Raw genomic sequence first — 12,139 nt, 5'->3', positions numbered from 1 at the left:
TATTTCGATCTACGAGTAATAAAATAAATATCTGCATCGGAGAAGCAGCAAGATTATACACGCCTGCTTGATGCGTCAATAAAAAAAAAGCAAAAGTACGTAAAGTGGTTCGCAAGAATTTGATTCATCGCGTAGCGTTTAACCCCCGAGCATTATTAAATCACGGTTGTTTCGCCTCGCGCAGGCGAGCCGTGCCCCTTTTCGTCGCGTTAATCGCGCCAGATAAAACGACGCGCATTATAAATAAATTACGACCGTAATTTAACTCTTTTACGATCGAGAGGGAGAGAGCTGGCCCCCCCCAGGGCCAGTGATACCGTTTCAACGTGACGTACCTCCGAAGACAGTCGCCCGAATTGTTTCGTGGACTATTAAAGAAATTAATGTTGGAATTATAAGCCTTGGCTTCCCGAGGAACGCATCGCGACTCCCAAAGTGATAGGGCAGCGTGATTTATTTAATAAGCGGAGATTAAGTGCGGTCTCTCGCTTTCTCGGGCCGGCCGCCTCGATCCTTTCGCCGCCGGGATCGGTTTACGATGTTAACGACGCGACACGACGACGTTGACGAATAAAAGTCCCCGCGCAAGCCAATCGTTTAATCTTAATAACTCACTGCGCCGCCTAGATCGACAAGACTATCGGGCGTCGCTTTCCCTCGATCGCCCTGCTCCTTTTTTCCGTCATTTGCAAGTCGGCCACGGTGGCGCGGGATCAGTCTTAGACATTATACTTTGTGTCGTCGCAAATGAAATATACTTCACGCAGCCGCGCGTAAAGGAAGATAAAACGGGTCGCGGGTTAAAAACGAGATAAGAGGCGCTCGTGATAAATCAGAAAATTTTATGGACTCGTAGATTTGAATGTATTTCTTTAAGGTTGTTGAAGGCTGAATTGATTACGTTTCAACAGAAATTTCATATAGCCGCAGAACGCTCCGCAGCACCGAGTGTTCACCAAAAAAAAAATAATAATTAATACGCACGTTGCAGTATGTATTATAATTGTGTAAGAGCTCTTACGTGAATCACGACGGTTATGTAATAAAAGATTTCACACATAAATTAACGCCGAAGTTTTCACGGAATTTACTATCGTATTTGAACGATATTTCTCCACGCGAAGTTAATATCGTGCATTAGTCGTTTCGCGGCGGGAAAAAAAAAAAAAAATGCCGCCGCATGAATAAGAGTTCAATAGAAATAATGAATATTCTAAGAATAAATTAAAGGCGATCATTTACATAACGACCGGGGGCTGTTTACGCTTTACGACATACAAATCACTATCTCATTATTTGCACCAAATTGGAATGTCAATCCGTGTGCCGATTTTTACCTCGCCTCGGTTCCCATTTGGGGAGTATCAGACCGCCGCTCTCGCCTCACTTTTACATCTAATTTCGTCGTGCGCGAGCAATAAACACAGTCCCTCGCGTTATAAGCCGCGCCAGCATGGCTAAATGAATTATTAATAACTGGAATTACGGCCGATAACTGTACCGCGGTTCGATCGCGACTAATTACGACCGCCGGTATTGTTGGCGCGACAATAATTTATAATAACGAAGCCAAATCGGAGCGGTGGCCATGCGCGCGGAGACCACCGTCTCATAATTTACGTGAAATTAAAACGTTGCCTCGCGCATCGATTTTTATAAGTCGCGGCGCTATTCAGAAAGCGTCAGCCGGTTTTCATTTAATCTGATCTACGCGCGCCTATTTTTTTTTTCTTTTTTCTCCGATCCCGGCTCGGCCACGTATTCGAGTCGTTGATGAATTATTAATGACTAAAATGTGCTAAAATTATGGCCGATAACTGCAGCCCGCGCTCCGGTACGTGTCCGGCTGTAATCTCCGCCGGCCGAGTATCTCGAAAACGCGTCGCCGTAGACTACAAATTATCAACGCGAGAGGGATTAATGAAGCGTGACTTATCGATCATATGTTTTTCTGCTTTTTCCCCTCGCCGTTTCCCCGCCGCGAGATCGCCGGACTCCGCAATGAGCACGGCGGGATTAATTATTTATACAACCCGCCGCTTCTCACTAATGGATCGTCATTAATTCGGTTGTAAAAGTAAACGAGAATTCGTAGTTCGTAAAACGGTAATGAGGATCGGAACTGTAACGGCGCCGTAGCAATCCGAGAACCTTATCGAGCAGTATCTTAAAAGAAAATAAATGAAAAAAAGGGGGAAAAAAAAAGGGAGGAAAAACACGTGATCGACTATAAATTATGCGCGACAGGAGTTAATGAAGCGTAAGCCCGCTAATTTCACGCTGCATCTACAACGTGGCAATTTGAAGGAGCGCGACCCTGACAAACGATTCGCGCCTCCGTTTTGCGTTACCTACACTTCCGATCGTTGCCACGGGGTTTCCCCCTTCGCGCCCGGCGCCCCCGAGATATCATCGATCGCGATCGCAATCGTGATCGTGATCGCGATGGGGCACACGCGGCTCATCTCGCCGGTCGGCGCAGCGCGTGGGCGCTGGATAATTACGTTTTGAAATCAGCCGCGATGCAGCGCAGCATCCGACTGCAACAATGATCGCGCGCGCCTCAATCGGGGATCTATTATCGGCTTCTTTCGGGCGGCGCGCACAATGAAAAATTAATGGGGTTTCCTGGCCGACGCCGCGCGGCGGATCGAGCACGTGAACGAACAGATGCCTATTAAATTTTGTTACCGCACAGTACGATATCCGACGCGTTTCACGTCGACGATCTTATCCCTGAGAATTTAATGAAGAGGTTACGATGAAGAAGTTGCGAGATTAGGTGCGCTGCTGAAAATGAACCCTACTTAGGAAGCATTAAATTTCTTGATTTTGAGGGAAAGAGAGAGAGATGTAGAAGGGACACGAGAGAAATCCACGAAATCGGGCACACCTGGGCAGTTATGTGACTGGGCGTGCCTGTGTTGGCTGGCAGGACGCGTGGGTCGGCACCGTATTATGCTGATCCCCCCCGAGAGAAAGAGAGACGACTCGCCTCGGAGTCTGAACCGGGTCTCAGGACCCGCGGCACGGAGAAAACGGCAAGTCGCGCCGCAAGTCCTGCCGCCGCGCCGGGAACGAGGCGTCAAATAAGACGCGAAGCCATGCACACGAACGCGAACGTGGGCGACCAGGTGCAGCTTCGCCGGGCATGCCGTAATTACGGTATCGCGCCGGCGTGCGCGAAACTAACGATACCTCTGCGAGGGAAAAGAAATGAAAATTCCGGTAAAAGCATACCCGACGTTTTACGACCGAAGTAAAAACCTATTTGAAATTTATTCGCGCGAGTTCGCGATCTGGAAGTCGCGGCAGCCGCGACGATAAGGTGCGCGTTATCACCAGAAGTACGCTATCTCGGCGATAAAAAGAGAGCCACGACTCAATCGGGAGCGACTTCTACGAAAATTACGCGCCGGAAAGACGTTGATAGCGCGGAGAAAAAAAAGACGTGCACGTGTGCACTCGGAGGTATCGCGATTCCCTCCCACGGGTGAAATTCGCGTGCGAGCCAGGCGGGATGGACTCTCCGGCGTGATAAAATTGACCGCGGTATTCGCGAAGGAAAGCGGCGACTCGTCGATTTCAGAAAATCGACGTCCAATGAACGAGCGACGTCGTGATTAACGCGGCGCCGCGTAGTCGCGATCGGTCGAGCAAACGATAAGATTGGCGGAGAGAGAGGAGGAGAGGCGGGCAGCTTCTCTCAAGATGGTGCACGCGAGTTAACAGTACATCGATCCTAGCCGTCGCACCTCCACGTTAATCGCACGATGGTCTTGCAATTAAATTCCAAGGCTCGAAGACCGATTGCGAGGGCCGAAAGCCGAGGAAGGGCGCGACGGTGACGAGCGGATAGACCTATAGCGCGGGAAGAAGTCCCGTTTTTGATGGACACCGAGAGCCGCCTCGAAGATGCGACGGTCAGATTAGATCGCGAAGCGTGTCGTCAATCTCGTACGGCGGTGTCGCGCGATTTTCTTAGCGGCAGCCACCCTTTCATTAAGCGGCTCTTATTTCCACGTTCCGAGATCGACCGCTCGGCGCACGCTAAGCGCCTCGTTAATTCCGATCGAGCAGGCCCCGCGGGCACCGCTAGAAAAACTTCTAATTATACGCGACGGCTTTCGTGAAAGATCTCGGTGACACTTTACGGCGGATTACGACGCCCGATGTATCCGCGTATATCGGTGATTGCGATTTATAACAACGGTTCTTAACGATGAGCGTGTCACTCGCCGATTTGCGAACTCGACGTGACGCCGGGCGATTTTCGCGCGAGATCAAAGGCGCGTCGGCAATTCAACAATTGGTGTAATCCCGCCGGAGATGAAGCACGGGACGTATTTCGCTCGAGAGCAGGAATCGCGACGAATCGGAGGGATGCATAAAAATTGTGATATGGATTTACTGGTCGGGACGCAACGTCGACGGCGACTATAAGGAACACCGCGATATTGACAGTTTTTTTCGCGAGACACTCGGACAAAAAATATTTTTACGAGCCAGTCATATCGGAGGTGTGCGATGCTGGCACCCCCAAATTAAGATTTTTTTTTAAATTAAGTTGCATTTGTTTGTCCATCGTTTGTCCACGTATGTTTAACTAAAAATTTTATTTGTTCAACTTTTAAAAAGAAGTTATATCTAAGTTAAAAAATTAAAACCATATACAAGGTGTTCCAAACAATGTGTCGCTCCCAAAGACTATGGGTAGAAAATTGGAATTGAAGACGAAAAGTCAAATACAATTTTAAAAAACTCTCAATAATTTTAAAGAAAAAAATTAATTTATGTAAGCGTAAAGAAGCGCGTGAGTGAGCGCGACAGACGACGGCGCCATTCGCCTGTCGCGCTCACTCGCACGCAGTTTTCATGTCGCTCTTACGCGTACATAAATTAATTTTTTTCACGAAAACTATTAAAAATTTTTTTTTATTTTATTTGACTTTAGTCTTCAATTCCAATTTCCTACTCATAGTCTTTGGGAGAGACACATTGTTTGAAATACCTTGTATATAACTTTAATTTTTTAACTTAGATATAACTTTATTTTAAAAGTCGGACAAATAAAATTTTTAGTTGGACATACGAAGACAAACGATGGATAAACGTATGGCACTCAGAAAATAAAGCAATTGTATGAAGGTATTGGTACCAAAAAAAAAAAATTTTTTTTAATAATTTTTTTTATAAAGGTGGACAAATAAAATTTTTAATTGGACATACGTGGACAAACGTATGCAACTTGATTTAAAAAAAAAGTCTTAATTTGGGGGTGCCAGCATCACACACCTTTATATCGGGAGGATATATAGTTTCCACGATTAATCCGGCTGTTTGATCGCGTCTCGCGTCGCGAAGGGATCGCTCGTACGCGATAATCTGCGTGTCTAACGCCTTCCGTAAGTGCGTACAAATATCCGTGGCGCGTTTAACTCGTCGCATGGGTGGGATTAAACACCATTGACGATATAAATTTCTCGGCCGGTCCTTAATCTCGGAGTCCGCCGCTTTGGAGGCCGGCAATTGGGATTTAGTGTGCGTACCTAAGAGCGCATACGTCGTCCGTCACCGTAGAGCACCGCGCGGGGCCGAGGGGGGTCGTTTGTACGCGGAGGCCGAGGGGGATTAGTCGGCTGATTGTTGCGGCTCTTGGTTGTTGCAACGGGGGTTCACCGGCGGCGGCTTCTACGGTTCGTATTGCTCGCATTGCCTGTGCCGGCGGTAGGCGGCTGATTGCTGCGAGAGAGCAGCCCCTTAACGCTATAAAGCGTGCATTATGCACGCTTTATAAACCAAGTCGCTGAAAAATTAGTCGCGAAGCGCGTCGGGGTAACCCAATACCGTCGAGCGAACAATCGTCTAAAGTCCGACACGTCCTACATATTGATCGTTTCCATTTTACTCGGCTATTTTATTTCAAACACTTTTTTTTCGGCGCAACTCGTCGGTTATTTTCTTAAGCGCTTTGACGACACACCGCTTTCCGTCCTTGCGAGAATAAAAAAAGAAGAGAAGAGCGGAGAATAGATGCGCTTTCCGTCCTTGCGAGAATAAAAAAAAAAAGAGAGAAGAGCGGAGAATAGATGCGCTTCCGTATGTCAGAGTCACGATCGTTGTCTCTCATCTTTTCAGCCAATAAAAGCTTTTAACGCCCTAGCCATAATTCGAGGCTCCGCGAAAATAAGAAAAATGCTTTCGAAAACTTTGTAGTCGCGTCAATATTGTTGTAAGTAACGCTGTTATAAATGCATCGTCGAGTAGGTATCAGACCGCAGTTACTCGTGCAGAAAAATATCTAATTTAAAAAAAATAACACTAGAAAATATTCATTTCTTAATGAAATCTCTTTAATTAGTTAAAATTAATTTAGATTTATAATTATTAAAACATATAATTGTAATATGTTGTATTTTTGTGATATATTTAAACGTAGCAAACACGAGGTATTTCAGAAGAAGAAAGAACATCTCTTCTATAATTTTCTTATTTTGTTTCCAAAGCATTAATTACGATTACGCAATAAACCGGGCGCGTGCTATAAATTATGCTTAGTGCATCATATATGCTGGCACCCCCAAATTAAGATTTTTTTAAAAATTAAGTTGCATTGTGGGATCCGAGTTCAAAAATACGCCTGCACACAAGTGGATCGGTAATTAATTGCACGGCAAGATCTCGGGAAAAGAGAGAGAGTCGTAACGAGTCGTTCGAGTCGCGAGATTTATAACCGGCGAAATGAGTGATGCGCCGGGTTACGAATTTACCGTGGCCGAGCTGAAGAAGACCCTGCGGGCCAGAGGATTGCCAACGAGCGGAGTGAAGCTTGAGCTTATCAAGAGGCTAAGCGAGCACGATCCGAACATATGGGCAGAATTGGTGCCGATCGCGAGATCCACGCCCGTGAGGGACGATGCGAGTCAGGAGGACGATGAGGAAGCAGAGGCGCAGGTGGAGGACGGTGCATCTCGAACCGAGGAGCCGCGAGAAGACGACATGTCGGGCGAGAGGGAAGCCCGTGAAGGAGCAATGCGTCTGGAGATCGAGCTTCTCCGGCGAGAGAAAGAATGCGCCGAGCGGGAACGGCGACTCTTGCAGCGCGAATTGAAGGCGCTGGGGAATTCTCCTGTGGCCGGGAGCGTGGCCGCGGGAGCTATTTAATTTCCGTCACAAAAATCTACAAAGTATATTCTCCTACAATATATATATATTATATCGAAACTACTCGCTAAATTATATACATTCGCACGTCTGAATGTCTGAATCCTCGAGCTGTCAAGCTTCGCCAAGGTTTCCATGCAACGCCGTACTAAAATCAACCGATGACAGGATCGAAATTGTATGCAGGCAACATTCATAGAATGTATTAAACGGCAACGCGAGCCGTAATCCCTTGCGAAACCGCGCTGCTCTCTCTCGACGACGAGATATCCATTAAGCGTGAACGGACAAGCTGCTGCCGGTATCTGTAAGCGGTGGCTGCGCCGGGCAGTCCGTATTCCGACTTATCCAATTAACGGGAAGCGTTTTAGCGCGACGCGATGCTAGAGTTGTCTCGTTAAAGCGCGAACGCTTCGCGTTTCCGTCGCGGGGAATGGGTTGAAGCTTACCTCGGACGGCGGCGTTCAGCCTGTCGAGATTCGCGAGCGTGAGCGGCACCGGGCCAAAGTGCATGACGATCTTTCCCACGTCGCGACGCGCCATGAAGATGCCGGTGTAGCCGCGCCTGATGTAACGGCCGCAGGTGTCGTTCGCGATTAGGTCGACGGTCACGTCCAAAAGGCCCTTAATCGCCCGCTTAACGCGAACGTGCAGCAGCTGCTGCGCGTGCCGCAGTTCTTTGACTTTGCCGGTGAAAATATAGTCCGCCTGGCGGACCTTCTGCAGGAACATCGTGTCGTTCTTGATCGTCGCGGTCAAGTTCGCCCGGCACTCCAGCAACTCGCCGGTCGAGAAGCTGGCCGACGACAAGCTCGCCCATAGCACCACGAAACTGATCACCGAGTAGCTGACCATCTTGGCGTCGATAATTCTTATTCCGTATTCGCGATTCAGCGCATCGAAGGTCTCGGACACGCGAATCCGGCCGGTCCCGCGTTTCGAAATTTCGTCGTCGTGCACTTAATACGATAGTTTTTTCTTTTTTTTTTTTTATTTGTTCTTTTGAAACGACGGATTATTTAAATATTGCACGCACGATTACTTCAACACAATTTGCATTAGTTGCAGGTCACGTTTCGATATTAATAAAACATGCGAACGTGCGAACGCCCTCCCCGCTCCTACTTCGTAAGTCTATCTTAAAGACTCGTGTTCTATACTCCACTCGATAAACGTCCGTTGGGTCCCATTTGATCCGAAGTGCGTTCGATTAATTCCCGTGTCTCGGGCCGAAGACGTATCTCGAGGACCTCCTATCGTCGGCAGTCTCCTCCAGAGATGCGCGACGTTAATCAGAAGGCAGCCGGTGCCGACCGACTTCGTGAGAAGAGACTACCGCGGTGAATTTCCGAGCCCGCTGCCGCATCCTCGATAAAGACACGCTCGGACGTTAATCAGGGGCAGTCGAAACTCAGTCCGGTTGATTAATTCTCGGCTTCGAATCGGGGACGGGTCTCACGGTGTCGCGGCGAACTGCGGCCGGATCGGCCCGGGCTCCCGTAGTCCTCTAAATGGAAACGAGTCCGATCTCGAGCAACAGGTTGGCGCCGCGTGTCGACCCACGCTCGCCGATTTCCAATCCGCGTGCCAACACGCTCGTTCGTTCCTTCGTCGGGGGCACGCAAACGTACGACGTTTTCTAACCGCGATCGACTGATCGATAAACCGCCGATTCCGCCTCCCCCGTCGTCGTTTGCCGTTTTATCGCCGCTCTGATGAGACCGGATGCCGAACGCGGTCGTCAGCGAAACGCCGCGCGATCGTCGACTGGTTTCCGATCGTACCACCGAATGATCCGACGATCGAATTCTCCGCTCGTCCGCCGTATCGTTTCGATAAAATCAGCAAGTCCAGCTGATCATTCGCACTAACCGCGCCCGCCGTCGTAAACGTTCAGTTTATCGCGCAATTGTTGAGACGCTTGTCGACTGTCGCTACATCTTATTTTTCGTTGATAAATTATATTCCGCGATCGACACTTTTCACAAAATATATTCATGAAAATTCGAGGAACTACCTCGGGTGTAAAAGCAGCTCGCGAAATTCACCTGCGACTAACACCACCTTCGATTATTTCAACGACTGTTTTTTTTTTTCTTTTTTTTTTTTCTCGAAATAACAAATAATCAAACGTATAATAATTAATGTTTCATATCCCGAAACCAAAATGTAGATAAAAATTCGTTAAATTATTTCAAGCCTAGAAAGCATTAATAATTTTACAAACTTTAATTATAACGCTCGTTTTACGTTTAGTCCCAATTAACCAAAAAAAAAAAATATATATATATACGTCTGTCCCCAGAATAAAAAAAAAATAAAAAATAACCAACGACCGTACAATAAATTTTTTTCAAACGAATCAACTGTGCAAGCGATGCTGCGAATTGCGCCGAAGCTTTCTCGAGCGGTTGTCGCCGGACACTCGGTGAGATCGCGATACCGTTAGAAAGCGTTAACGCACGTCGTCACTCAACGCCGCACTCGATTCGATTTTCTCCGCTCGTGGGAGCACAGCTGCACACGGTTGTCACTTGGATGCGATCGGGCCCGCGCGATCGCCGAAAGCACTGCCGGCGCGAAATTCGCGGCGGACGTTGTGGTTCGTGGGATCTCGCCGCCGCGAGCGTAAACCCGCGCGAGAGTGAGAGAGCGGCGATCGAGGTGGTGGCTGGTCGCGTGGAGGCACGCGCTGGACTGAGGAGGGCTAAGTGTGGATGCTGCAACTACAACGTGTAGGCGTAAGTCGCCTTAGAGAACCCGATGGCGGGCCGAGAGGGAGAGCGAGACGCACAGGACGGGCCCGAGAGTGTGTGCGTGCAGCGCGAGAGGCAGAGGGGGACGAGAAATCTCAGCCGGGTACGAAGGTGCACGCGAGAACACGCAGGCACGCACGCGGGCCACGCACGTGAGCGAGCACATCCGCGGTGCGTTCACGCTGGCTTTATCCGCACGCGCCACTCGCGCGCGGAATCCCGAGAATATTTGCGCGAAAACAGCGAAAGAAAATCAACAAGTATAATTTGTATTATATAATAATACAATATAAATATATACATTAAATACAATAAAAATACAATATAAAAATACAATATAAATATACAATAATAAATAAGTTACATCGACAAAACCTCCACCAAAGAATCAAAAGCGATTATTAATAATAAGAAAATTAATTCCTACCTTACGATTAGCAGACGGTCACCCGATGTATCCCGTGCCTCGTCATCCTCTCAGACCTCGTTGTAGTAGGTACCCGTATGACACTGATTATAAATGCTGAAAAATGAGAATTTTGTTTTTTTTAATTTTATTCAATTGATTATGTTTTTTAATTTTTAAGCAGTTAATCATAAAGCGATTAATAATAAGAAAATTAATTCTTACCTTAAAATTAGCAAACGGTCGCCCAATGTATCCCGTGCCTCGTCATTCTCTGAGATCTCGTTGCAGTAGATATCCGTACGACACTGGCGATACCCTTCGATAGCTTCGACGACAATGCGATGTTACGTTGTCGTGGCGATCCGAGTTCCCCCTCCAGCTTTTTCTTCAGATCACGTTAGGACACGTTCGCAAACTAGATGCGATTCGGTTACCATCTCGTTCTATCACCGGGCCCAAGACCGCTATCTGGTGAGACCAACAGTAACATGTCACACTTGGCGAGTTATGACGTCACGACGAGTCTTCTTCCGTTCGCGAAAACGAAGACGAAACGGCTCACGGCGGTGGCGTTTCCATAGCCATCTTGGATACCCGCGAAGCCGTTTTCGCGACCGCGGGCCCACACTTCACTTTGAGAATTTCGATGCACTTCTCACTACAGTTTTACGACTCCCGGTGCGCATTATTGTACCGAGAAGCCGGTCACGACGCACAGAACTCGACGACCCCCCTCGTCCCCGCGAGCCCCCCGCGGCCCACAACCCGATTCGCCAGACTCGTACGGCTTCCGCGATGATCCTCACGGCCTCCTGGTGGTCCTCCAGGTTCGCTTCCTGTCTATCTTCGTCCGTCCGAGACTTCAAGGTGGATCTGAGCCGATAATCGAACCCCAATCTTCGATTTTCGAAGACAGACGCGACGAGACAGCCATCACTTGCGGCGAGGATGACTGCACTGAGGCGCCAACCTAGATGACCGAAAAATGAAGCGCTTGTTAGTCTCCGTACAGTGGCGCGACCTGATTACGTAAGAATTACGCGGGAATTGAAAAATAATCGGAAAGCGTCTTTGCGTGCAGGAAAGCATTTATTCGAGCCGTTTTTCCCGGCGAAGCTCAAAATATCGTCGCGGCCGCGTATTTCGGCGAAATAAACGGAGGACATGTCGATTACAACGTTGATTAATCGCGATTTATTAATTACATTTTTATATATCATATATATTATTATTTTTCACACAATAATTATTTTTATACAATAACTAACAAAATTTGTTCGTAATTCCAATCTTCGTAAAATAAATTTGCAACTCTGAACATCTTACAAAAATTAAATTTTAAACATAAAAAAAAAATGTTTTTAATATTTCTAATACATTCATTTATCTCGAGCAATGTTTAGCTCATGTAAAAAAAAAAAAAATATCTCAAAAATAAATAATCAAATCGCAAGATAAAAAACAGAGAAAAATCAAGCGAGAGAAGACTTGCCGTTTAATTAAAAATTAATTTTTAATACCGTTAAATTTAGCAGATTAATCGGCGCAAAAAGATTTGATAGCTCGTTTTCTACGAGAGCAAATTAAGTGTCGGTCGTGAAACGCGGGATCAATGCGTCACGACGTGTTCAGTAACGAGGATTCCGACGATGCATTCCGCCGCGGTTCTATTGTCACCCGGGACTCGCATAATGCACCCGGCTTGACGGTAATGAATGCCCCGCGGCCGGACTCGTGGCCGCGAACGAGATATCTCTCTTGTTTGACCGGGTGCGCCAAATCCGCCGCTGGCACGCGATCGTATTCGCAA

The 12,139-nt window shown here is 47.5% G+C and overlaps 1 protein-coding gene across 4 annotated transcripts in view; it reads right to left on the bottom strand.

Moving 5' to 3' along the window:
• LOC139112706 (agrin) overlaps nt 1-11,248 on the bottom strand; it is a 382,197-nt gene extending 370,949 nt beyond the window's left edge. Inside the window, exons 1-2 of one of the 4 annotated variants that reach the window (XM_070673825.1) lie at nt 10,552-11,248; nt 10,348-10,443 (exon numbers count right to left, since the gene is read on the bottom strand). Coding sequence is in view for 1 of the 4 variants with exons in the window: in XM_070673959.1 (XP_070530060.1) it covers nt 7,614-8,019 (406 nt within the window). In the remaining 3 variants the exon portion in view is untranslated. Of the gene's footprint in view, nt 1-7,613; nt 10,326-10,347; nt 10,444-10,551 lie in introns of those variants that run through there. The other 3 variants (XM_070673963.1, XM_070673969.1, XM_070673959.1) reach the window with 3 other exon arrangements.
• Between the last annotated feature and the right edge of the window lie 891 nt (nt 11,249-12,139).

Source organism: Cardiocondyla obscurior, linkage group LG01, assembly GCF_019399895.1.
Source record: "Cardiocondyla obscurior isolate alpha-2009 linkage group LG01, Cobs3.1, whole genome shotgun sequence".
Classification (NCBI taxonomy): Eukaryota; Metazoa; Arthropoda; class Insecta; order Hymenoptera; family Formicidae; genus Cardiocondyla; species Cardiocondyla obscurior.
Note: the sequence above shows the minus strand (reverse complement) of the source record. Positions and strands in the feature narration are given on the sequence as shown.